The sequence below is a fragment of the Mercenaria mercenaria genome, chromosome 1 (assembly GCF_021730395.1).
Source record: "Mercenaria mercenaria strain notata chromosome 1, MADL_Memer_1, whole genome shotgun sequence".
Lineage (NCBI taxonomy): Eukaryota > Metazoa > Mollusca > Bivalvia > Venerida > Veneridae > Mercenaria > Mercenaria mercenaria.
The window spans coordinates 47,413,364-47,436,580 of record NC_069361.1 but is presented as its reverse complement, the minus strand read 5'-3'; the positions used below and the strand labels follow the sequence as shown (position 1 = coordinate 47,436,580).

Here is a 23,217-nt window from a genome sequence, read left to right as displayed (position 1 = left end):
AAAAACTTAACCAGGGTGTGACGCCGACGCCGACGCCGTGGTGAGTAGGATAGCTCAACTTATTCTTCGAATAGTCGAGCTAAAAATGTAAGAGAGTACCAAACATGGATGCAACAGACCAAGCTTGGTATAATTCTGACCAGTATAGTTTCAGCGGAGGCTAAATTTAAATAAAAACAAGAGTGCCAGATTGTCACAATATACGCCCGTCACAGCATATTTTTTTACTCTAGCACCTGTATTTGCAAATGGAATTTTAATTTTGTGGTTGTTTACTAATCATTGTAAGTCATTAGTTTTTCTAAGTCCACAAAAAAACTCCTTACCAGGTAGAGATACCTTAAAATACACCTAAAATTTGAAAGTAACATCTATGTTGTACCACAGAAAAGTGGTCTTGTTTTTTCCCTACGGTCAATTATAAAAAAGTTACAATATAAGTTATTTATAGTAACAACTAAGGGAAGATAATCTTACAAAAAAAAAAAAATCCATAAAAAAATTGTAAGTCCACACAAAAATCTTTACCAGGTAGAGATTGGTCAAAATACACCTCATAATTGGATGTAGCATGCATGTTGTACTACAGAAAAGTGGTCTCGATTTTTCCCTACGACTAATAATGAAAAAGTTACAATATAAGCTATTTATAGTAACAACAAAGGGAAGTAATTCTAAAGAAAGGAACTGCACATGACACTTCATCTCATGATGGTGTATAATTGTGCCATGTTACATCAAAATCTCTCCATGCATGAAGAAGAAATGCTTCAGACAAAGTCATTCTTTTATCTGACCTTTGGCCTCTAAGTGTGACCTTGACCTTTGACCTAGGGACCTGGTTCTTGCACATGACACTCTGGCTCGTGGTGGTGAACATTTGTGCAAAGTTATATCAAAATCCCTCTATGCATGAAGAAGAAATGCTCCTGACAAGGTTTTCATTCTTGTATCATTTGACCTCTAAGTGTGACCTTGACCTTTGACCTAGGGACCTGGTTCTTGCGCATGACACTCCGCCTGGTGGTGGTAAACATTTGTGCAAAGTTATATCAAAATCCCTCTATGCATGAAAAAGAAATGCTCCGGACAAGGTTTTCATTCTTGTATCCTTTGACCTCTAAGTGTGACCTTGACCTTTGACCTAGGGACCTGGTTCTTGCGCATGACACTCCGCCTCGTGGTGGTGAACATTTGTGCCAAGTTATATCAAAATCCCTCCATGCATGAAGAAGATATGCTCCAGACAAAGTCATTCTTGAATTTGACCTTTTGACCTCTAAATGTGACCTTGACCTTAGACCTAGGGACCTGGTTTTTGCGCATGACACTCCGTCTCATGAAGGTGAACAACTGTGCCAACTTTCATCAAAATCCCTTCATGCATGTAGAAGATATGCTCCGGACAAAGTCTGTGGACGCCGCCCACCCGCCTGCCCGCCCGCCCGCCAGGGGCGTTCCCATAATACGTCCCGTTTTTCAAACGGGCGTATAATATTGATGCAGGTAGACAGAAAAAGACCATCCCTCCTATAATAATAGATCAACCTGAACAAAGTTGGTGGGAGCTAAAAATAGAAATGCTTCCCTGAAACAAAGAACAATTATTGCTAAATAACTATGAGATTTTCATTGCGGCTTTGAATTATCCTCCTGCTCTGGCATGTACATATCTTTAATATGCTTATTTTCTGGATTGTTAAGAACCATGTGAACAAATACTGCTGTCTCTTTACGTAACTTGGACAGTTCTTGCTGCAGAAGTCGACTTTTCCGTAGCAGTTCGGCAGTTTTTATGGTGGTTTTCATTAAACCGGATTGCTGTAAAGCTAATGCCGTCTGATTGTAGCGATATTTTTTAATGTCCGTCTCTCCTTTAGGGGATTTTGGAGATTTTTGACCGTCTGCTTGAATGGGTGAATGCGATCGTGCAGAAAACGGTGACGACGGAGATGGAATGCTGGGCATTGTGAATGTTGAAAATGTTGATTTTGTCACATTAGAATCTTCTGATGCAGTTTCTTTCACTGCCGCTGGACTAGTTATTGGTGACTTGCTAAAATCAGTCTTCTGTTTAATGCGATGGACTGGACTCTGTCCAGGCGATACTCTCTGTAGTTTATCATACACTTGGGATAGCCCAGAATGAGGTTTCGAGTTTTTCACTTTTGACACATACTGACCAATTTTAGAATGTTTTTTACGTCCAAAATGCTCGCTAATAGCTGCCTCGTAACACTGGTTATTGATATTCTGGATCCCTCCTAAATTCTGTTCTTGTGACCTTGATTCTGATGGAAGTGGTGACAGATCAAATGCTTTTTTACCATCTTGAGGTGAAGCTTGTGCAAACTGAAAGAAGAGCATCAAAATATCTCAAATCATTCTAAAAACAAGAGTGCCGCCAAGCGGGGCAATATACGCCCAAAGGGTTACATCAGAGGATGGGAGCAAAATTTAAAGAACTTGACTGTTGAAGCCCGAAGGACAGGAACAAGAAAAAGAAGAAATTCCAAAAAAATTTTTTTTCAAAGTCCACAAAAAAATTCTTGTACCTGGTAAAGTAATGTCAAAATAAATCTAAAAATTGGATGTATCATCCATGTTGTACCACAGAAAAGTGGTCTCGATTTTTCCCTACTGCAAATAATAAAAAAGTTTCAAAATAAGCTATTTATAGTAACACAAAAGGGAAGTAATTCAAAAAAAAATATTGTAAGAGAACAAAAAGGGATCTGCCAAATAACAAGAGCTGTCAGTAAGACAGCCAAGCTCGACTATTCGAAATATTGTCACAGAAGCAGGAAATTATTACCCAAAATGTTAAATATCAAAAGAGTTTTAAGTTCCGAAACGGAAACATAATTTGACCAAAATGCATAGTAGAGTTATGGGACTTGATGCTATCAACTAGTTTTATAACCCTGAAGAAACATGTTAAGTTTCAATTCCATATCTGCATTAGTTTTGGAGATAGTAACTTGCATGTAAAACTTTAACCACAATTTTCTAAGTCCAAAAGGGGGCATAATTTGCTCAAAATACATGTTAAGAGTTATGGAACTTGACCCAGTGAGGTTGGTAACTGACCTAGAAAAGAATAAATAAGTTTCAAATCTATATGCCTTTAAGTAATAGCTGTTTGTACTTTCACGCAAAACTTTAACCAGAATTTTCTAAGTCCAAAAGGGGGCATAATTTGGCTAAAATACAAGTCAGAGTTATGGGACTTGATTCTATCAACTAGTTTTATAACCCCGAAGACACATGTGAAGTTTCAATTTAATATCTGCATTAGTTTTGGAGATAGTAACTTGCATGTAAAACTTTAACCAGGATTTTGTAAGTCCAAAGGGGGGCATAATTTGGCTAAAATACATGTCAGAGCTACAGGACTTGACCCAGTGAGGTAGGTAATTGATCTAGAAAAAGAAAAAATAAGTTTCAAATCTATATGCCTTTTAATAATAGTTGTATGTACTTGCACGCAAAACTTTAACCAAAATTTTCTAAGTCCAAAGGGGGCATAATTTGGCTAAAATGAAGGTCAGAGTTATGGGATTTGATTCTATCAACTAGTTTTATAACCCCGAGGACACATGTGAAGTTTCAATTTAATATCTGCATTAGCTTTGGAGATAGTAACTTGCATGTAAAACTTTAACCAGGATTTTCTAAGTCCAAAAGGGGGCATAATTTGGCTAAAACACATGTCAGAGTTATAGGACTTGACCAGTGAGGTAGGTAATTGACCTAGAAAAAGAATAAATAAGTTTCAAAGCTATATGCCTTTAAATGATAGCTGTATGTACTTGCATGCAAAAACTTAACAGTGTGGTGAACATTTGACCAGTGAGGTAGGTAATTGATCTAGAAAAAGAAACAAGAGGACCATGATGGTCCTGAATCGCTGACCTATCCCCACATGACCCAGTGTTGAACCGAGTATGATGTCGTAATTTCTATTATTTGACATAGTGACCTAGATTTTGAGCATATGTGACCAAGATATCATCAAGATAAAAAATTCTGACCAATTTTCATAAAGATCCATTGAAAAATATGACCTGTAGAGAGGTCACAAGGTTTTTCTATTATTTGACCTAATGACCTAGTTTTTGAAGGCACGTGACCCACTTTTGAACTTGATCTAGATATCATCAAGGTGAACATTCTCACCAATTTTCATTAAGATCTCATGAAAAATATGGCCTCTAGAAAGGTCACAAGGTTTTTCTATTTTTCGACCTACTGACCTAGTTTTTGAACGCACATGACCCAGTTATGAACTTGACCTAGATATCATCAAGCTGAACACTCTCACCAATTTTCATGAAGATCCATTGAGAAATATGGCCTCTAGAGACGTCACAAGGTTTTTCTATTTTTAGACCTACTGACCTAGTTTTTGACCGCATGTGACCCAGTTTCGAACCTGACCTAGATATCCTCAAGTTGAACATTCTGATCAATTTTCATGAAGATCTCTTGAAAAATATGGCCTCTAGAGAGGTCACAAGGTTTTTATATTTTTAGACCTACTGACCTAGTTATTGACCTCACGTGACCCAGTTTCAAAATTGCCCTAGATATCATCAAGGTGAACATTCTGATCAATTTTCATGAAGATCCATTGAGAAATATGGCCCTTAGAGAGGTCACAAGGTTTTTCTATTTTTAGACCTACTGACCTAGTTTTTGAACCCATGTGACCCAGTTTCGAACTTGACCTAGATATCATCAATGTGAATATTCTGACCAATTTTCATGAAGATCCATTGAGAAATTTGGCCTCTAGAGAGGTCACAAGGTTTTTCTATTTTTAGACCTACTGACCTAGTTTTTGACCCCACGTGACCCTGTTTGGAACCTGACCTAGATATCATCAAGCTGAACACTCTGACCAATTTTCATGAAGATCTCATGAAATATATGGCCTCTAGAGAGGTCACAAGGTTTTTCTATGTTTAGACCTACTGACCTAGTTTTTGAACGCACGTAACCCAGTTTCGAACTTGACCTAGATATCATCAAGATGAACATTCTGACCAACTTTCATAAAGATCCCTTGAAAAATGTGACCTCTAGAGTGGTCACAAGCAAAAGTTTACGCACGGACAGACGGACGCACGGACGGACGATGGACGACGGACGCCACGCGATCACAAAAGCTCACCTTGTCACTTTGTGACAGGTGAGCTAAAAATAAGTTTCAAATCTATATGCCTTTTAGTAATAGCTGTATGTACTTGCACGCAAAACTTTAACCAAAATTTTCTAAGTCCAAAAGGGGGCGTAATTTGGCTAAAATGAAGGTCAGAGTTATGGGACTTGGTGCTATCAACTAGTTTTATAATCCCGAAGACACATGTGAAGTTTCATTTCAATATCTGTATTAGTTTTGGAGATAGTAACTTGCATGTAAACTTTAACCAAAATTTTCTAAGTCCAAAAGGGGGCATAATTTGGCCAAAATATATGTCAGAGTTATGGGACTTGACCCAGTGAGGTAGGTAATTGACCTAGAAAAAGAATAAATAAGTTTCAAAGCTATATGCCTTTAAATGATAGCTGTATGTACTTGCATGCAAAAACTTAACAGTGTGGTGAACATTTGTGCCAAGTTTCTTTGAAATCCTTCAAGCAGTTCAGGAGTTACAGAGCGGACACGTAACACACTCATATGACCTTTGACCCCTAAGTGTGACCTTGACCTTGAAATGAGACATCCAAAACTTGCGCTCTGCACGTCGTCTCGGTGTGGTGAACATTTGTGTCCAGTTTCTTTGAAATCCTTCAAGGGGTTCTAGAGTTACAGAGCGGACACGGAATTGCTAACGGACGGACAGACGGACACCGGGCCCATAACATAATACATTCCTTCGGTCGTATAAAAATTTGAATTATTTACTGGGAGAGGTAAATTTATTAAACAACTACAAAATTCAAGGAATTTAATCCTGCAAAAATAGTAACGGTTTCACTGAAAAACTTTAAGCTATCTTTACAATGGATCTAGAGTAAGTTAGATATTGTAAGTTTAAATAAGTATGAATTAAATACAAACCAAGTTACTCTCCTGCAAGTGTGGACCATCAAATGATACCCGTTCATATGTATCTGAAACTAAACATGATTTCTTACATGATTACTGAAATGAGTGGTAAAAAAAAAAGACTGCATTGGTAAATCTACGAAACATTTAGTCTTTGCAAATTCTAATATATAGAGATACACATACATGTATATGCTTCTGCAAATACTGATTCTCTAAAATCTCTACTTTTTCAAAAATGGACAAATAACAGCAGCTTCTAATGACTTTAACAACTTTTCTCAAGAAAACCTCGCTCTGTGCAAATGTCTGTTTTTTTATTAAATAAAGGACAAGCCCTAACTAACAAGACAAAATCAACCACATGACCTGTACTCAATTTGGCAAAGGCAGATAAAACCCTCCTCACACCCCTCACCCCAGTTGACATGGCTAAATAAAAATGCCAAAATTACAAAATTTACACAATTTCATCTGGTTGGTTGTTTCTGAGCACACCACCTTATATTTGACTCGAATGGCAAGCTTACATTTTCAGACTGGGTCTCTACACTTTTTTATCTCTAAGTGTTTTAACTCTTTTTTATCTCTAGTTCATACTTAAAATTTTTATACCTTAGGTACTTAGTTTGTACACCCAGTTTGTACTTAGTTTGTATACATAGTTCATACTTAGTGTGTATACTCAGTTCATATTTAGTTTGTATACATAGTTCGTACTTAGAATTTTATACCCAGTTCATACTTAGTTTGTACACCTAGCTTATACTAAGTCTGTATACCCAGTTCATAGTTTGTATACTCAGTTCATACTTAGTTTGTATAGTACTCTACCCAGTTTCTACTTAGATTTTTATACCAAGTTCATACTTATTTTGTACACATAGCTCATACTTAGTTTGTATACACAGTTCCTTAATAGTTTGTATACACAATTCCTACTTAACTTGTTTACCTAGTTTATACTTAGATTTTTATACCCAGTTCATACTTAGTTTGTACACCTTGCTCATACTTATTTTGTATACCTAGTTCATACTTAGTTTGTACACCTTGCTCATAATTAGTTTGTATACCCAGTTCATACTTAGTTTGTATAACTAGTTCATACTTAGTTTGTATACCCAGTTCATACTTAGTTTGTATACACAGTTCATACTTAGTTTGTATACCTAGTTCATACTTACACTGTACATTATCCTGCTGCAGTATGTTATTATTACTGCCCAAGCTACCAGCTTGCGCTGAGGTGTTTCGTAAAGCACTGTAATCAACATTTACCGGAGCAGAGTTGGTTCCTAAAGTACTCCAGCTAACAGTTAATGGAACACAGCTGGTTCCCAAGGTACTCCAGCTAACAGTTACTGGGACAGAACTGGTTCCCGAAGTACTCAAGCTAACAGTTACTGGTACAAAACTGGTTCCCGATGTACTCATGCTCACAGATATAGAATGACTCGCATCAATTGGGGCTACAGATTCAAATGGTAAGAGTGGTGATTGGCTGCTGGAGATGGTTGTGGTTATAAAATCCTGCAAAATGAAAATAAATCATTAAAATATAGACATCAGATGTAGGTAATTAAAGTTATCTACTAAACTCTAGAGCTTTAGTCTTTGCTTAAACTTGTCTGTTCAAGCAAGGCTGATGGTAAAAGCTAACCCTAAAACACTGGCACTCGAGTTTAATGAGGAGGTCCAGAGGAAACCAGATCCAAGAGGATTTGACCCTTGACATCTAGTTTGAATTCTCAAACATTGCACTTGCAAAGGGCCTAAATATCCACTTTAGTCTCTTAGATATATCTAATATATCTTTAAATTGTGGACATTCCAAAAATCAAGCTTTTCCAAACAGATTCTATTTTTAAAAACAGTGACCTTGACCTGACAGTGACACTGATAGTAGTGCCTACAAAAGCAACCCACTACATTTTTGTCATGATAAGTAACCTTCCTATTTCTAGTATCTATTTTTAGTAATGGAAGCTTAAAATTTAATCCAAAGCTATGGTTTCTATACAATGTCATGCTAGCTTTACAGCAAATCTGGTGACATTATGTCAATCCTAAATAAAGTTATAAACCGAAATAAAAGATGTCGGAAGATAGACACGCTCGACTATTCAACAGCCTTGTCACAGTGAATTTGTGTATGAAGTTTCAGTCCATTCCCGCAAGTGGTTACTGAGATACCAGCTAACATACAAAAACTTAACCAAAGCGGACGGGGACGCAGATGTCAACGCATGGGTGAGTCCAATAGCTCTACCTATTCTTTGAATAGTCGAGCTAAAATTAAATTTTACAGATTGATTTATGCTGACCTGGAGCTCAACCCCACTGACCATATATGCAATCCCAACTTTAGTTTTTCTATAAGCAACCTATAGCCCATGTTTAATTTCTATACATCTAATGTTATGGCGTGATTATTTTTTCTATTTCTAGTAACAGTAACCTTGAATGACCATGACCCTGAATCCATTGGCCCCAAATGCAATCCTTACTTTTGAATTACTATAAGCTACCAACAGACAAAGTTTCATTTCAATACCTCAGCCCAGACTAAAAAATAGAAAGGGAACATAAAACTTGACACCGCCAGTTCGTTACATTGCTAAAATAATAACCAAGTTTTCAAGATTTAGAAACCAGATAAAATAGTATTATTTATATCCTATAACTGCCATTTTTTTTAGATTCAAGAACATTCAGATCTTGTCCTTTGACCTCTAAACACCCAAAATAGTAGGGTTCCCAAATTACCTTGGTTCCGCTTAAGATAAAAAAAGCATGCCTTCAGCAGAAAATCATTTTCTTGCTAACAAAACTATTCCATCTTTCAACATACTACATGAATAATCATTGAATTTCCTAAAGAATCTGGTTGTGGAATTTAGAAATACTTACACTGAGTGTCCATACTCGACCATCTAAAGTTGTCTCATTCACAGACTGTTCCACTTTACTTTTATCTGAAAATTGAAACAACTTGATAATCTGCAAGTATAAACACTTCGGTTAACTTGTTTCGCCTGAGTAGAATAACTTTTTTTTTACAAATTTTCAGACTTTCAGACCGAAAAATTCAAACAAAAGTGTTACTTATTATTTCCCTTTGGAAATTGTTGTTAATATTATTTATATTTTACAATATTTCAACTTGGTTTAGTTTTTTTATTTTACATCCTTCTCCAGCCATGGTATCAGTTCACCTAGCCAGTGTTCCTAAATTTTTAGCCTGCTGGTCCCTGGTGAATGATTCCGTCTTTGTGACCAGTGCAGAACAAGATAAAACAAGAGCTGTCACAGGAGACAGCATGCTCGACTATTTCGATGCTGGATAGTGAAACTGGGCACATCTGAGGAAACTAGAGCTGTCACTTGAGTGTTTAATGACTCCAATTGTGGATGAAGATATTGCACAATAGCCTGAGTCTATGTCAAAAATATCAACTTAAAGTAATAAGAGAGGTAAAGATAAAATGTATCAAAACACTATATAAGTATATCCGAAGCAAAAAGGGGCATAATTCATTAAATATTGGTGCCAGAGTTGTGGGGCTTGTGTCATATAGTGTGGGTGATGATGTTGAACAACTATTTTAAGTTTGAATCAAATCCATTCAGTAATAACAGAGACAGAGTGAAAGTGCATCAAAACTTTAACCTAAAATTCTATGTAAAAAGGGGGAATAATTAATAAAAAATTTGTGCCAGAGTTATGCCCCTTGCATCATATGGTGTGGGTGATGATGTTGAACAACTATTTTAAGTTTGAATCAAATCCATTAAGTAATAACAGAGACAGAGTGAAAGTGCATCAAAACTTTAACCTAAAATTCTAAGTAAAAAGGGGAAATAATTCATGAAACAAGAGCTGTCCGTAAGACAGCCAAGCTCGACTATTCGAAATATTGTCACAGAAGCAGGAAATTATTACTCAAAAGAGTTTTAAGTTCGAAAGGGGACATAATTTGACCAAAATGCATATCAGAGTTATGGGACTTGATGCTATCAACTAGTTTTATAACCCCGAAGAAACATGTTAAGTTTCAATTCAATATCTGCATTAGTTTTGGAGATAGTTGTGAAACTTTAACCAGAATTTTCTAAGTCCAAAAGGGGACAAAATTTGCTCAAAATGCGTGTTAAGAGTTATGGAACTTGACCCAGTGAGGTTGGTAATTGACCTAGAAAAAGAATAAATAAGTTTCAAAGCTATATGCCTTTTGGTAATAGCTGTATGTACTTGCACGCAAAACTTTAACCAGGATTTTCAAAGTCCAAAAGGGGGCATAATTTGCCCAAAATACATGTCAGAGTTATGGGACTTGACCCAGTGAGGTTGGTAATTGACCTAGAAAAAGAAAAAATAAGTTTCAAATCTATATGCCTTTAAATGATAGCTGTATGTACTTGCACGCAAAACTTTAACCAGAATTTTCTAAGTCCAAAAGGGGGCATAATTTGGCCAAAATGAAGGTCAGAGTTATTGAACTTGGTGCTATCAACTAGTTTTATAACCCCAAAGACACATGTGAAGTTTCAGTTCAATATCTGCATTAGTTTTGGAGATAGTAACTTGCATGTAAAACTTTAACCAGAATTTTCTAAGTCCAAAAGGGGGCATAATTTGCTCAAAATACATGTTAGTGTTATGGAACTTGACCCAGTGAGGTTGGTAATTGTCCTAGAAAAAGAATAAATAAGTTTCAAAGCTATATGCCTTTAAATGATAGCTGTATGTACTTGCATGCAAAAACTTAACCAAGGTGTGACGCTGACGCCGACGCTGACGCCAGGGTGAGTAGAATAGCTAGACTATTCTTCGAATAGTCGAGCTAAAAATGGTCCCAGAGTTATGCACTTTGCATCATATGATAAGGGTAATGATGTTGAACAATTGTTTAAGTTTGAATCAGATCCATTCAGTAATAACAGAGATAGAGTGAAAGTGCATAAAACTTTAACCTGAAATTCTAAGTAAAAAGGGGAATAATTCATGAAAAATTGTGCCAGAGTTATGCATCTTGTGTCATATGATGTGGGTGATGATGCTGAACAACTATTTTAAGTTTGAATCAAATCCATTCAGTAATAACAGAGATAGAGTGAAAGTGCACCAAAACTTTAACCTGAAATTCTAAGTAAAAAGGGGGAATAATTCATGAACAAGAGCTGTCCATAAGACAGCCAAGCTTGACTATTCGAAATATTGTCCCAGAAGCAGGAAAATATTGCCCAAAAAAGTTAAATATCAAAAGAGTTTCAAGTTCAAAAGGGGACATAATTTGACCAAAATGCATATCAGTTATGGGACTTGCTGCTATCAACTAGTTTTATAGCCCCGAAGACACATGTGAAGTTTCAATTCAATATCTGCATTAGTTTTGGAAATAGAAACTTGCATGTAAAACTTTAACCGGAATTTTCTTAGTCCAAAAGGGGGCATAATTTGCCCAAAATATATGCCAGAGTTATGGGACTTGACCCAGTGAGGTTGGTAACTGATCTAGAAAAAGGAAAAATAACTTTCAAATCTATATGCCTTTTAGTAATAGCTGTATGTACTTGCACGCAAAACTTTAACCAGAATCTTCTAAGTCCAAAAAGGGGAATAATTTGCTCAAAATACATGTCAGAGTTATGGGACTTGACCCAGAGAGGTTGGTAATTGACATAGAAAAAGAAAAAAATAAGTTTCAAATTTATATGCCTTTTAATAATAGCTTGCACGCAAAACTTTAACCAGAATTTTCTAAGTCCAAAAGGGGGCATAATTTGGCCAAAATACTGGTCAGAGTTATGGGACTGGATGCTATCAACTAGTTTTATAACCCTGAAGACACATGTGAAGTTTCAATTCAATATCTGCATTAGTTTTGGAGATAGTAACTTGCATGTAAAACTTTAACCAGAATTTTCTAAGTCCAAAAGGGGGCATAATTTGCTCAAAATACATGTCAAAGTTATGGGACTTGACCCAGAGAGGTTGGTAATTGACCTAGAAAAAGAAAAAATAAGTTTCAAATCTATATGCCTTTTAGAAATAGCTGTATGTACTTGCATGCAAAAGTTTAACCAAAATTTTCTAAGTCCAAAAGGGGGCATAATTTGGCCAAAATGAAGGTCAGAGTTATGGGACTTGCTGCTATCAACTAGTTTTATAACCCCGAAGACACATGTGAAGTTTCAATTCAATATCTGCATTAGTTTTGGAGATAGTAACTTGCATGTAAAACTTTAACCAAAATTTTCTAAGTTCAAAAGGGGGCATAATTTGCTCAAAATACATGTCAGAGTTATGGGACTTGACCCAGAGAGGTTGGTAATTGACCTAGAAAAAGAAAAAATAAGTTTCAAAGCTATATGCCTTTAATTGATGGCTGTATGTACTTGCATGCAAAAACTTAACAAAGGTGTGACGCTGACGCCGACGCCAGGGTGAGTAGAAAAGCTAGACTATTCTTTGAATAGTCAAGCTAAAAAATGGTGCCAGAGTTATGCACCTTGTGTCATATGATGTGGGTGATGATGCTGAACAACTATTTTAAGTTTGAATCAAATCCATTCAGTAATAACAGAGGTAGAGTGAAAGTGCACTAAAACTTTAACCTGAAATTCTAAGTAAAAAGGGGGAATAATTCATGAAAAAATGGTGCCAGAATTATACACCTTGTGTCATATGATGTGGGTGATGATGTTGAACAAGTATTTTAAGTTTGAATCAAATCCATTCAGTAATAACAGAGATAGAGTGGAAGTGCATCAAAACTTTAACCGGAAAATCTAAGTGAAAAGGGGGGATAATTCATGAAATATTGGTGCCAGAGTTATGGCTCTTATGTCAGATGATGTGGATGATGATGAGGAATAAGTATTTCAAGTCTGAATCAAATCCATCAAGTAATTACAGAGATATGTTGAAAAAAGAGAAAGTGCACCAAAACTTTAACCAAGGTGGGGACGCGGAAAGACGTCGACGCCGAGGCGAGTAGGATAGCTCTCCTTATACTTCGTATAGTCGAGCTGAAAATGCACATCCATGCAGGCTGGTCATGGTCTCCATTGTTCGCTATTCAGTCAGTAAATTTTCAGTGAACACCCCTTCGAATAATAAATAGTACTGCCTAAACTGAATGATAGACCAGTCCATTTTAAAAATTTAGAAGGGTAAAGGTTAACTAGAAAATGCTTTTGTAGAAAAGCGCAATCTCCACCAATGCATTGTTGTAATAGGCAAGAAGTCAATAGGGGACAGGAGCGAAAGTCAAAAAGACACTGATGGTTGGCTGCAAAAAGGATCATCTACTTGGCATGTCCAATCATCACACAAAGTTCTAACATTCTGGGCCTAGTGGTTCTCAAGTTATGGATTGGAAGTAGTTTTCCTTCTTCTGGCCCCTGTGACCTTGACCTTAAGCAGAGTGACCCCAAAATAAATAGGGGTTATCTACTCTGCATGTCCAATCATCCTATTAAGTTTCAACATTCTGGGTCAAGTGGTTCTCAAGATACTGATGGGAAAGAGTTTTCCATCTTCAGGCACCTGTGACCTTTGATCTAGTAGCCCCAAAATAATAGGGGTCATCTACTCAGTAAGCCCTATCACCCTATGAAGTTTGAAGGTTCTAGCTCAACTGGTTCTCCAGTTATTGATCGAAAATTAGTTTGACGGATGCATGGCCACTGTGACCTTGACATTTGACAGAGAGACCAAAAAAAAACAAGAGCTGTCAGTGGACAGCGTGCTCGACTATTCTCAGTGCTTGATAGTATAATATAAGCAGTGAGTAAAACTTTAACATTACAATAAGCATATTCTAAGTCGAAAAGGGGCCATAATTCAGTCAAAATGCTTGATAGAGTTGCCTCCTCCTTTTAACAGACTGTGGTCATGATGGTAAACAAGTATGCAAAATATGAAAGCAATATCTCAATGGACTTTGAAAATATTTGGGGTGGTACGCAAACTTTAACATTTATTCTAAGTCGAAAAGGGGCCATAATTCAGTTAAAATGCTTGATAGAGTTGCCTCCTCCTTTTAACAGACTGGGGTCATGATGGTAAACAAGTATGCAAAATATAAAAGCAATATCTCAATGGACTTTGAAAATATTTGGGGTTGTACGCAAACTTTAACATTTATTCTAAGTCGAAAAGGGGCCATAATTCAGTTAAAATGCTTGATAGAGTTGCCTCCTCCTTTTTACAGACTGGGGTCATGATGATAAATAAGTATGCAAAATATGAAAGCAATAGCTCAATGGACTTTGAAAATATTTGGGGTGGTACGCAAACTTTAACATTTGTGTGACGCCCACGCTCACGCTCACGCTAACACTCACGCTTACACCGATGCCGGGGCGAGTAGGATAGCTCCCCTATTCTTCGAATAGTCGAGCTAAAATATAGGTGTCATCTACTCAGTAAGCCCTATCACCCTATGAAGTTTGAAGGTTCTAGCTCAACTGGTTCTTCAGTTATTGATCGAAAATTAGTGTGATGGCCACTGTGACCTTGACATTTGACAGAGAGACCAAAAAAAAAAAAATATAGGTCATCTACTCTGTAAGTCCTATTACCCTTTGAAGTTTGAAGGTTCTAAGTCAAATGGTTCTCCAGTTACTAATCGGAAATTAATTTCCATGTTCTGGCCCTTGTGACCTTGACCTTTGATAGACTGACCCCAAAATCAATAGGGGTCATCTACTCTGCATGTCTAATCATCCTACGAAGTTTCAACATTCTGGGTCAAGTGGTTCTCAAGATATTGATGGGAAAGAGTTTTTCATCTTCAGGCACCTGTGACCTTTGATCTAGTAGCCCCAAAAACAACTAGAGCTATCACTAAAGGTGATGAATGTACCCCCCCGCATGCACTGACACAGTACATTGAATTTGACACACACAAGACTGCATAATTATGTGGACTGTATGTATACAGTATAGTAACAAAAAACAAAGTCCCATAACTATGCAGAATATTTATCTAAAAGAATGTAACATGCACCATGCACAACTAGGGTTGGTACTGATCACTTGTGTGAAGTTTCATTAAATTGTGTGCAAGGGTTTGGTAGATTAGGCACGCACAAGATTGCATATGCAGGCTGTATGTACATAGTATGTTAACAAGAAACAAAGTCCCATAACTCTGCAATTTTTGTCGCTGAAAGAACCTAACATGCCCCATGCACAACTACTGTTGTTACTGATCACTTGTGTGAAGTTTCATTAAATTGTGTCAAGGGGATGAGGAGAGATGGTGCACACAAGATTGTGTCTATGTATATAGTATAGTAACAAAAAAAAAAAGTCCCATAACTCTGCAAATTTTTTTTCTAAAAGAACCTAACATGCCCCATGAACAACTACTGTTGTTACTGATCACTTGTGTGAAGTTTCATTAAATTGTGTCAAGGGGATGAGGAGAGATGGTGCGCACAAGATTGTGTCTATGTATATAGTATAGTAACAAAAAAACAAAGTCCCATAACTCTGCAATTTTTTTTCTAAAAGAACCTAACATGCCCCATGCACAACTACTGTTGGTACTGATCACTTGTGTGAAGTTTCATTAAATTGTGTCAAGGGGATGAGGAGAGATGCTGCGCACAAGATTGTGTCTATGTATATAGTATAGTAACAAAAAAACAAAGTCCCATAACTCTGCAATTTTTTTTTCTTAAAGAACCTAACATGCCCCATGCACAACTACTGTTGGTACTGATCACTTGTGTGAAGTTTCATTAAATCCTGTCAAGGGGATAAGGAGAGATGGTGTGCACAAGATTGCGTCTACGGACAGACTGACAGACAGACAGACGGACAGACAGACAGACAGACAACCTGAAACCAGTAAACCCCCCCTTACAACTTTGTTGTCGGGGGGTACAATAAGGGTCTGCTACTCTGTAAGCCCACCCTATGAAGTTTGAAGGTTCTAGCTCAACTGGTTCTCCAGTTACTGATCGGAAATGAATTTCCATGTTCTGGCCCTTGTGACCTTGACCTTTGACAGAGTGATCCCAAAATATATTGGTTATCTACTCTGCATGTCCAATCATCCTATTAAGTTTCAACATTCTGGGTCAAGTGGTTCTCAAGATATTGATGGGAAAGAGTTTTTCATGTTCAGGCACCTGTGACCTTTGATCAAGTAGCCCAAAAATAATAGGTGTTATCTACTCTGTAAGCCCTATCACCCTATGAAGTTTGAACGTTCTAGCTCAACTTGTTCTCCAGTTATTCATCGAAAATGAAGTGTAATGGATGCATGGCCCCTGTGACCTTGACATTTGCCAGAGTGACCCCAAAAACAATAGGGGTCATCTACTCTGTAAGTACTATTACCCTATGAAGTTTGAAGCTTCTAGGTGGGAACCTGGATAGAACCTCCAACCTTCTGGAAGAATTCTACATTCTAAGTGAGCTTTCAAGAGACATGTGATTTGAAGTCAGTGACCTTAATCACTTGGCCAAGGAGGCTCCCATTTTTAGTACAACAACATTTTGTCTAAAAAGGCACAAAGCTATATGGTGACATTTCCAGCCTTTCAAAGTGGAGGAAGATCTCAGGGGCCCCTCCAGGCATTGTTCAGGCATGGGCAGGCACCTTGTTAGATGCACCAGCCTTCCGGAAGAACCTTCAAACCATCATTGGCGAGAGCCGAGCGATTTGAAGTCAGTGACCTTAACCACTTGGCGATTGATGCCCCCCTCTGAAATACAAGAACATTTTTTTCTAAAAAGAATTTTAAACAATTTTTAGTCATTTTGTGAGATAAATCCTGTTACAGTAAAAACTTTGAAAACTGGACCAACTCAAAAGTCCGGTAAAAAATGAGAGGATCCTGCTTTTCAGAGGATTTTGCACAAGTTTCTGAGAGGGTTTATATGATGTATATTCTTATTTATTTCATCTGACCATATTATGTTCAGTGTCTTATACATTGTTCTTTTTCAAAATCTGCATTGTACCTTTCTGTTTTATATTAAAGGCACTGACCTCCAGATTGTGACTAAAAAATGATCTTTCTTTTAAAGTGAAGTTTGGTCATATTATGAATATTAGAATATGTGTTTTTGTTTCTATTTTAAAAATGCCAAATCAAGAAAAAAAAAAATAACCGCGCCGTGTAATCGAACCCAGACCGCGGTGGCAATAAAGAAGTTTTCCACTGTCATTACTGATACCGCTATATAGCGGTAATTAAATTTAATAGCATTCTTAAGAAATACTGCATTAATTTCCAGATATCTCAAACAATCTCTCTTTTTTTTTTTTGTATCAATCTGGAAGCCAGTGCCTTTAAAATTGAATCATTTCTAACAAACAAGATAAAGATCCCATGAAAAATGTGACCTCTAGAGTGGTCACAAGGTTTTTCTATTTTTAGACCTACTGACCTAGTTTTTGACCGCACGTGACCCAGTTTCGAATTTGACTTAGATATCATCAAGATGAACATTCTGACCAACTTTCATGAAGATCCCATGAAAAATTTGACCTCTAGAGTGGTCACAAGGTTTTTCTATTTTTAGACCTACTGACCTAGTTTTTGACCGCACGTGACCCAGTTTCGAACTTGACCTAGATCTCATCAAGATGAACATTCTGACCAATTTTCATAAAGATCCCATGAAAAATGTGACCTCTAGAGTGGTCACAAGCAAAAGTTTACGGATGCACGGACGGACGACGGACACTGCGCGATCTCAAAAGCTCACCTTGTCACTTTGTGACAGGTGAGCTAAAAACATGACTTAAAATGATACTTAATAAAGAAAAGAGTGTTTCTCTTATTGTGGCGATATGAAGAGACTAAGCTCTTATAAATTACGGAACATTCATTATGTGAATATCGATATTTACTAATTAATAAGAATATTAATATTTTTCATATTCCACAAAAATATATGTTTCATGAAAAATCCCCTTTACAACAGTAGATCAGTCTAGCAAAACAAGAGGGTCATTGACCCTAAAGTGCTCACCTGTGTACAAGTCTTCGAGTCTGTTTGTATAAGTACAGAGTTAGGTTTCTTCTATGTTAGCCTATATTATATACATGTCACACACACTTTTGAACCTAGGGCAATAATTTGAACAATTATGGTAGACATTACAAATCTGATATCACACGCCAAATATCAAGGCTCTAGCTATTATTGATTCAGAGAAGAAAACGGATCACGCCCCTTGGCAGCCATATTTTTTGAGGAAACAAAATAATTTGCACCATTTGTGTAAAATTATTTTAAAATCGGGCAAGCAGTTTTACACAAGAAGATTATTAAAGTTTCCACTATATACATATAGGGAAAAGTGATGAAAATAATTTGAACATTCTTGGTAGAGGGTCACAAAAGGACCATTTGTGTAAAATTATTTTAAAATTGGGCCAACAGTTTCACACAAGAAGATCTTGAAAGTTTCCACTATATACATAAAGGGAAAACTGACCACGCCCTCTGGCGGCCATGTTTTTTGACAAATCAAAATAATTTGAACATTCTTGGTAGAGGGTCACACAAGGACCATTTGCTTAAAATTATTCTAAAATCGGGCAAGCAGTTTCACACAAGAAGATTTTAAAGTTTCCACTATATACATATAGGGAAAAGTGACCAATTGCCCTCTGGCGACCATGTTTTTTGATGAATCAAAATAATTTGAACATTCTTGGTAGAGGGTCACACAAGGACCATTTGTGTAAAATTATTCTAAAATCGGGTAAGCAGTTTCACACAAGAAGATTTTTAAAGTTTCCACTATATACATTAGGGAAAAGTGACCACGCCCTCTGGCAGCCATGTTTTTTGACGAATCAAAATAATTTGAACAATCTTGGTAGAGGGTCACACAAGAACCAAATGTGTAAAATTATTCTAAAATTGGGCTAGCAATTTCATCCAAGAAGATTTTTAAAGTTTCCACTATATACATAATAAGGAAAAGTGACCATGCCCTCTAGCGGCCATGTTTTTTGACAAATCGGTATGATTTGAATAATTTTGGTAAAAGGTGACATAAGGACCATTTGTGTGAAATTATTTGAAAATCGGACCATCAGTTTAGGAGGAGATGTAGTTTTTTCTATTTTTAGCTCTGGCAGCCCCTATGTATAACCAAGCGGAACCGTTTTAACAACTTTGGTAGAGGACCACCAAAGGAACATCATGGCCAAGTTTCATCAAAATCCTTTCACTGGTTTTGGAGGAGATGTCGTTTAAACAAAAATGTTGACGACGGATGGATGACTTGACGGACGGACGAACGGAGGCATGACGGACACAGCGTGATCACAAAAGCTCAACTCAGGTGAGCTAAAAATCTAGCACACAACCCTATTGGTTTTATTTGCAAAATTTTCTAAGAATATATTCTGAAGTTCAGAAAAAAATCTGCAGAACCAGTCCAACATTCATCTGAAACGCTGAAACACAAGATAATGACGCATATATTTCTAGGCTGAATACTGGTATTTATCCAATTTCAGACACTGTTAAATGAATCATATTACCTATAATTCATATTAATAAGAGTAGAGAACTTTCTCTCCCAACTGAGAAAATCAATTGTATCTGTTAACAACAGCATATAAAATATCTTTAATTAAATAATATTTTAAAGATATTTATAAATTTTCTGTTTACATTTTTTAAACTTTAAATAAATTTTAAATTTTAGCTATATTTCATACACAATGAATGTCTAACACCATTATTTAGTTGAAAATTCACCTAATTTTGTGATGATTTTTATTAATTACAGATAGATGCCGCACTTTCTTGAGAAATTTTTTTTGTTTTCTTGGGGAAAAACTGTTGTATCTTCATTGGAAAAAAAACAGCCTTAGTTTAATTTCAAATTATTGTTCAATGCGACTACTTTCTACAGACTGTGACTTGTTGGCATCACAGAAAACTTGGTAGTCATGATTCATGACCATCCTGTCTGGCACTTACACATAACAGGTGAAAAGGGAATCAAAAATCTAGAAATTAACGGTCTAAAAATAATTTTTCAAGGAATCAAATAAAAATCTATTCTATTTCAACTAGAACCTGTTGTTCTGTATGTAATCCAAAAATTTGTATGTATTACCATCTTTCAAAACAAAATTTGATGTTGACATTGTCTGATACAGTGACCCATCAAGAGGTGTGGAGTTTGTCTGTCCAGCCGTATCATCCTTTGCCACAAACTCCAAATTGCTGAACATAGGAGCCGCAGAGTGCACTGCCGGTGAAGAGGGACTGCTTGAGAATACAGGAATCTCATCAGAGTCTATGATCTGAAATGACATGCTGTCATTGGTCTGGAAGTAGAAAAAAATAAGTTCCTTTTAGTTTTGTTTGACTTGACTTCACACAGACACAATCACACAAGTCATACATATCATATATGGCGATTTTCCAGCTTTTGATAACAGTGATCAAGACCCCAGGTTCTCCTCAACCCATTAAGGCACAAACAGGCATATGGCGAGAACTGGTGACCTTTTGTAAGCCAGCTGGATGGCTTCCTATGTCTCGAGCAAGGTTTTGAACAAACAGCAGTGAGGTGCAAGTGATTCAAAGTAAGCAACTTAACCCTTACCCTGCTAAATTTCGATAATGAACTTGTCCATCTTTCAATTTGGACAGTACCATTAACTGTTAAAAGGGGTGCATACCAAAAAGGCTAACAGTGCAGATCATGATCGGATTGCATTGATGTGCAGGCTGATCATGATCTGCAGTGGTTGCAAAGGCAGAATCAACTGTGTCCAGCATGATAAGGGTTAACCACTTGACCAAAGTTGCACCAGCAAAAAAAATTCTGTTCAAGAGAGTTAAGCTGTCAGTAAAACATTTCTGGGTACTTAAGCTTATTTATTTTCTTTTACATGTATAAATATTTTCACAAAATGTTTAAATTTTGATCATTCCTTAAAACAACTCAATGGTAATTTTTGCAAGGAAAAGAAAATAGTAAAGTTATTGACTGTACCAATGCACCCATTTATTTCAGTAAAGTTCAATCAGTAAAGGTGTATCCCTTTAAAAAAAAAACAAGGCAGTCTGAAAGACAGCTAAATCCCCCGCCACTGGTATGGATAGTGAAAGGGTAAACCTTTGACCTTGAGCTGTGACCTTGACCTTAAACTGACATGGCTGACCCATGAATTCTGCACATCGTCTAGATGAGGTGATCATTTGACCCAAGTTTCATGAAAATCCTAAAAGGGGTTTAGGAGATACAGAGCTCAAACCTTTGACCTTGAGTTGTGACCTTGACCTTTAGTTGACATGGCTGACTCATGAGTTCTTGATGAGGTGATCATCTGACCCAAGTTTAATGTAAATCCTTCAAGGGGTTTAGGAGATACAGAATGAACATAAAATGGAAGGCTCAAACCTTTGACTTTAAGTTGTGACCTTGACCTTGAGTCGACATGGCTGACTCATGAGTTCTGCACATCGTCTTGATGAGGTGATCATTTGACCCAAGTTTGATGAAAATCCTTAAAGGGGTTTAGGAGATACAGAGCGGACACAAAATGGAAGGCTCAAACCTTTGACCTCGAGTTGTGACCTTGACTTTGAGCCGACATGGCTGACTCATGAGTTCTGCATATTGTCTTGATGAGGTGATCATTTAATCCAAGTTTCATAATTATCCTTCAAGAGGTTTAAGAGATACTGAGCGGAAACAAAATGGTAGCCTCAAACCTTTGACCTTGAGTTGTGACCTTGACCTTGAGCCGACATGGCTGACTCATGGGTTCTGCACATCGTCTTGATGAGGTGATCATTTGATTCAAGTTTCATGATTATCCTTCAAGGGGTTTAGGAGATACAGAGCGGACACGAAATGGAAGGCTCAAACCTTTGACCTTGAGCTGTGACCTTGACCTTGAACCGACATGGCTGACTTATGGGTTCTGCACATCATCTTGATGAGGTGATCATTTGACCCAAGTTTCATGATTATCCTTCAAGGGGTTTAGGAGATACAGAGCGGACACGAAACGGAAGGCTCAAACCTTTGACCTCGAGTTGTGACCTTGACCTTGAACCGACATGGTTGACTCATGGGTTCTGCACATCGTCTTGATGAGGTGATCATTTGACCCAAGTTTCATGAAAATCCTTCAAGGGGTTTAGGAGATACAGAGCAGACACAAAATATTACGGAAGGATGGATGGAGACCATTCCTATAACCCCTCACCATTTGTGGCAGGGGATTAAAATGGATGAAAGCTCTTTAAAAAACTTGTTTAGTTACAAAAAATAGGGAAAATTTGGTTAAAAAGTTGATCGAAATATTTCACTTGTGAACACCAGATTTAAACCATGCAAAAAAAAAAATACTGAATCTAGTGAAATGTACATTTTTGTATTATGATCTGATACTGAAATTACAGAAAATTACCATGTCCAAGTTAAACTCCTCGAAATCTCCAGTATAGAGATAGTTATAGTTTGATTCATACATTATTACAACCACTCTCACTTTTACCAAAACTTTTAATATATAAAAGGAACTTTGCACTTTATCAAACCAATAATTCCAACAGTTGTATTTATACAAATTCCAGCCATTTTTACCATCGTCATTCATTCATTAGTGGATCAGTCCTTATTCTCTCATCATGTATTACCAAACTGTCAAATTCCCGGTAGTAATACCCATGTGATAATATATACGTACTGACTTTTCTTTGTTGCTAATGATATTTTGTGATTTTCTTAGACCTGGCAGTCTTTTATTGCATGCACTGCTATAACATGTCTGCAGCCTTGCCTGCAGCTGTACTCCATGAACAGATACCAAATAAATTTGAAATATAAATATTCCAACTTCTATACTTCTAATGAACAATTTTTAACCCCACAAGTCAAATGAGTTATGGTTCTTGGTCTTCTTCAATTCATTCGCCTAATGATCATAAAACACTGACTCGTCTAATAAAAACATGTGTACAAAGTTTTAAAACTGCAACGTGCACAAAGTTTAAAAACTGCAGCTCTTAGAGACTCTTCAAGTAAAAGTGGATCAAAAATGCTAATATCAACTGTAAGAGATGACAATATAAAAGCAAATATCCAATAATATGAAATCCACTGCATTTATTGATAATAGAGAAAAAAAGTTGTATT

General features: G+C 36.8%; 1 protein-coding gene across 1 annotated transcript in view; it reads right to left on the bottom strand.

Moving 5' to 3' along the window:
* Positions 1-1,464: 1,464 nt before the first annotated feature.
* Positions 1,465-23,217, bottom strand: part of LOC123539592 (uncharacterized) — a 42,119-nt gene continuing 20,366 nt past the window's right edge. The window contains exons 2-6 of the mRNA XM_045324245.2: positions 20,176-20,389; positions 8,969-9,033; positions 7,243-7,588; positions 6,068-6,126; positions 1,465-2,352 (exon numbers count right to left, since the gene is read on the bottom strand). Of these exons, the coding sequence (XP_045180180.2) occupies positions 1,630-2,352; positions 6,068-6,126; positions 7,243-7,588; positions 8,969-9,033; positions 20,176-20,389 (1,407 nt within the window). The 3' untranslated portion in view covers positions 1,465-1,629. The remainder of the gene's footprint in view (positions 2,353-6,067; positions 6,127-7,242; positions 7,589-8,968; positions 9,034-20,175; positions 20,390-23,217) is intronic.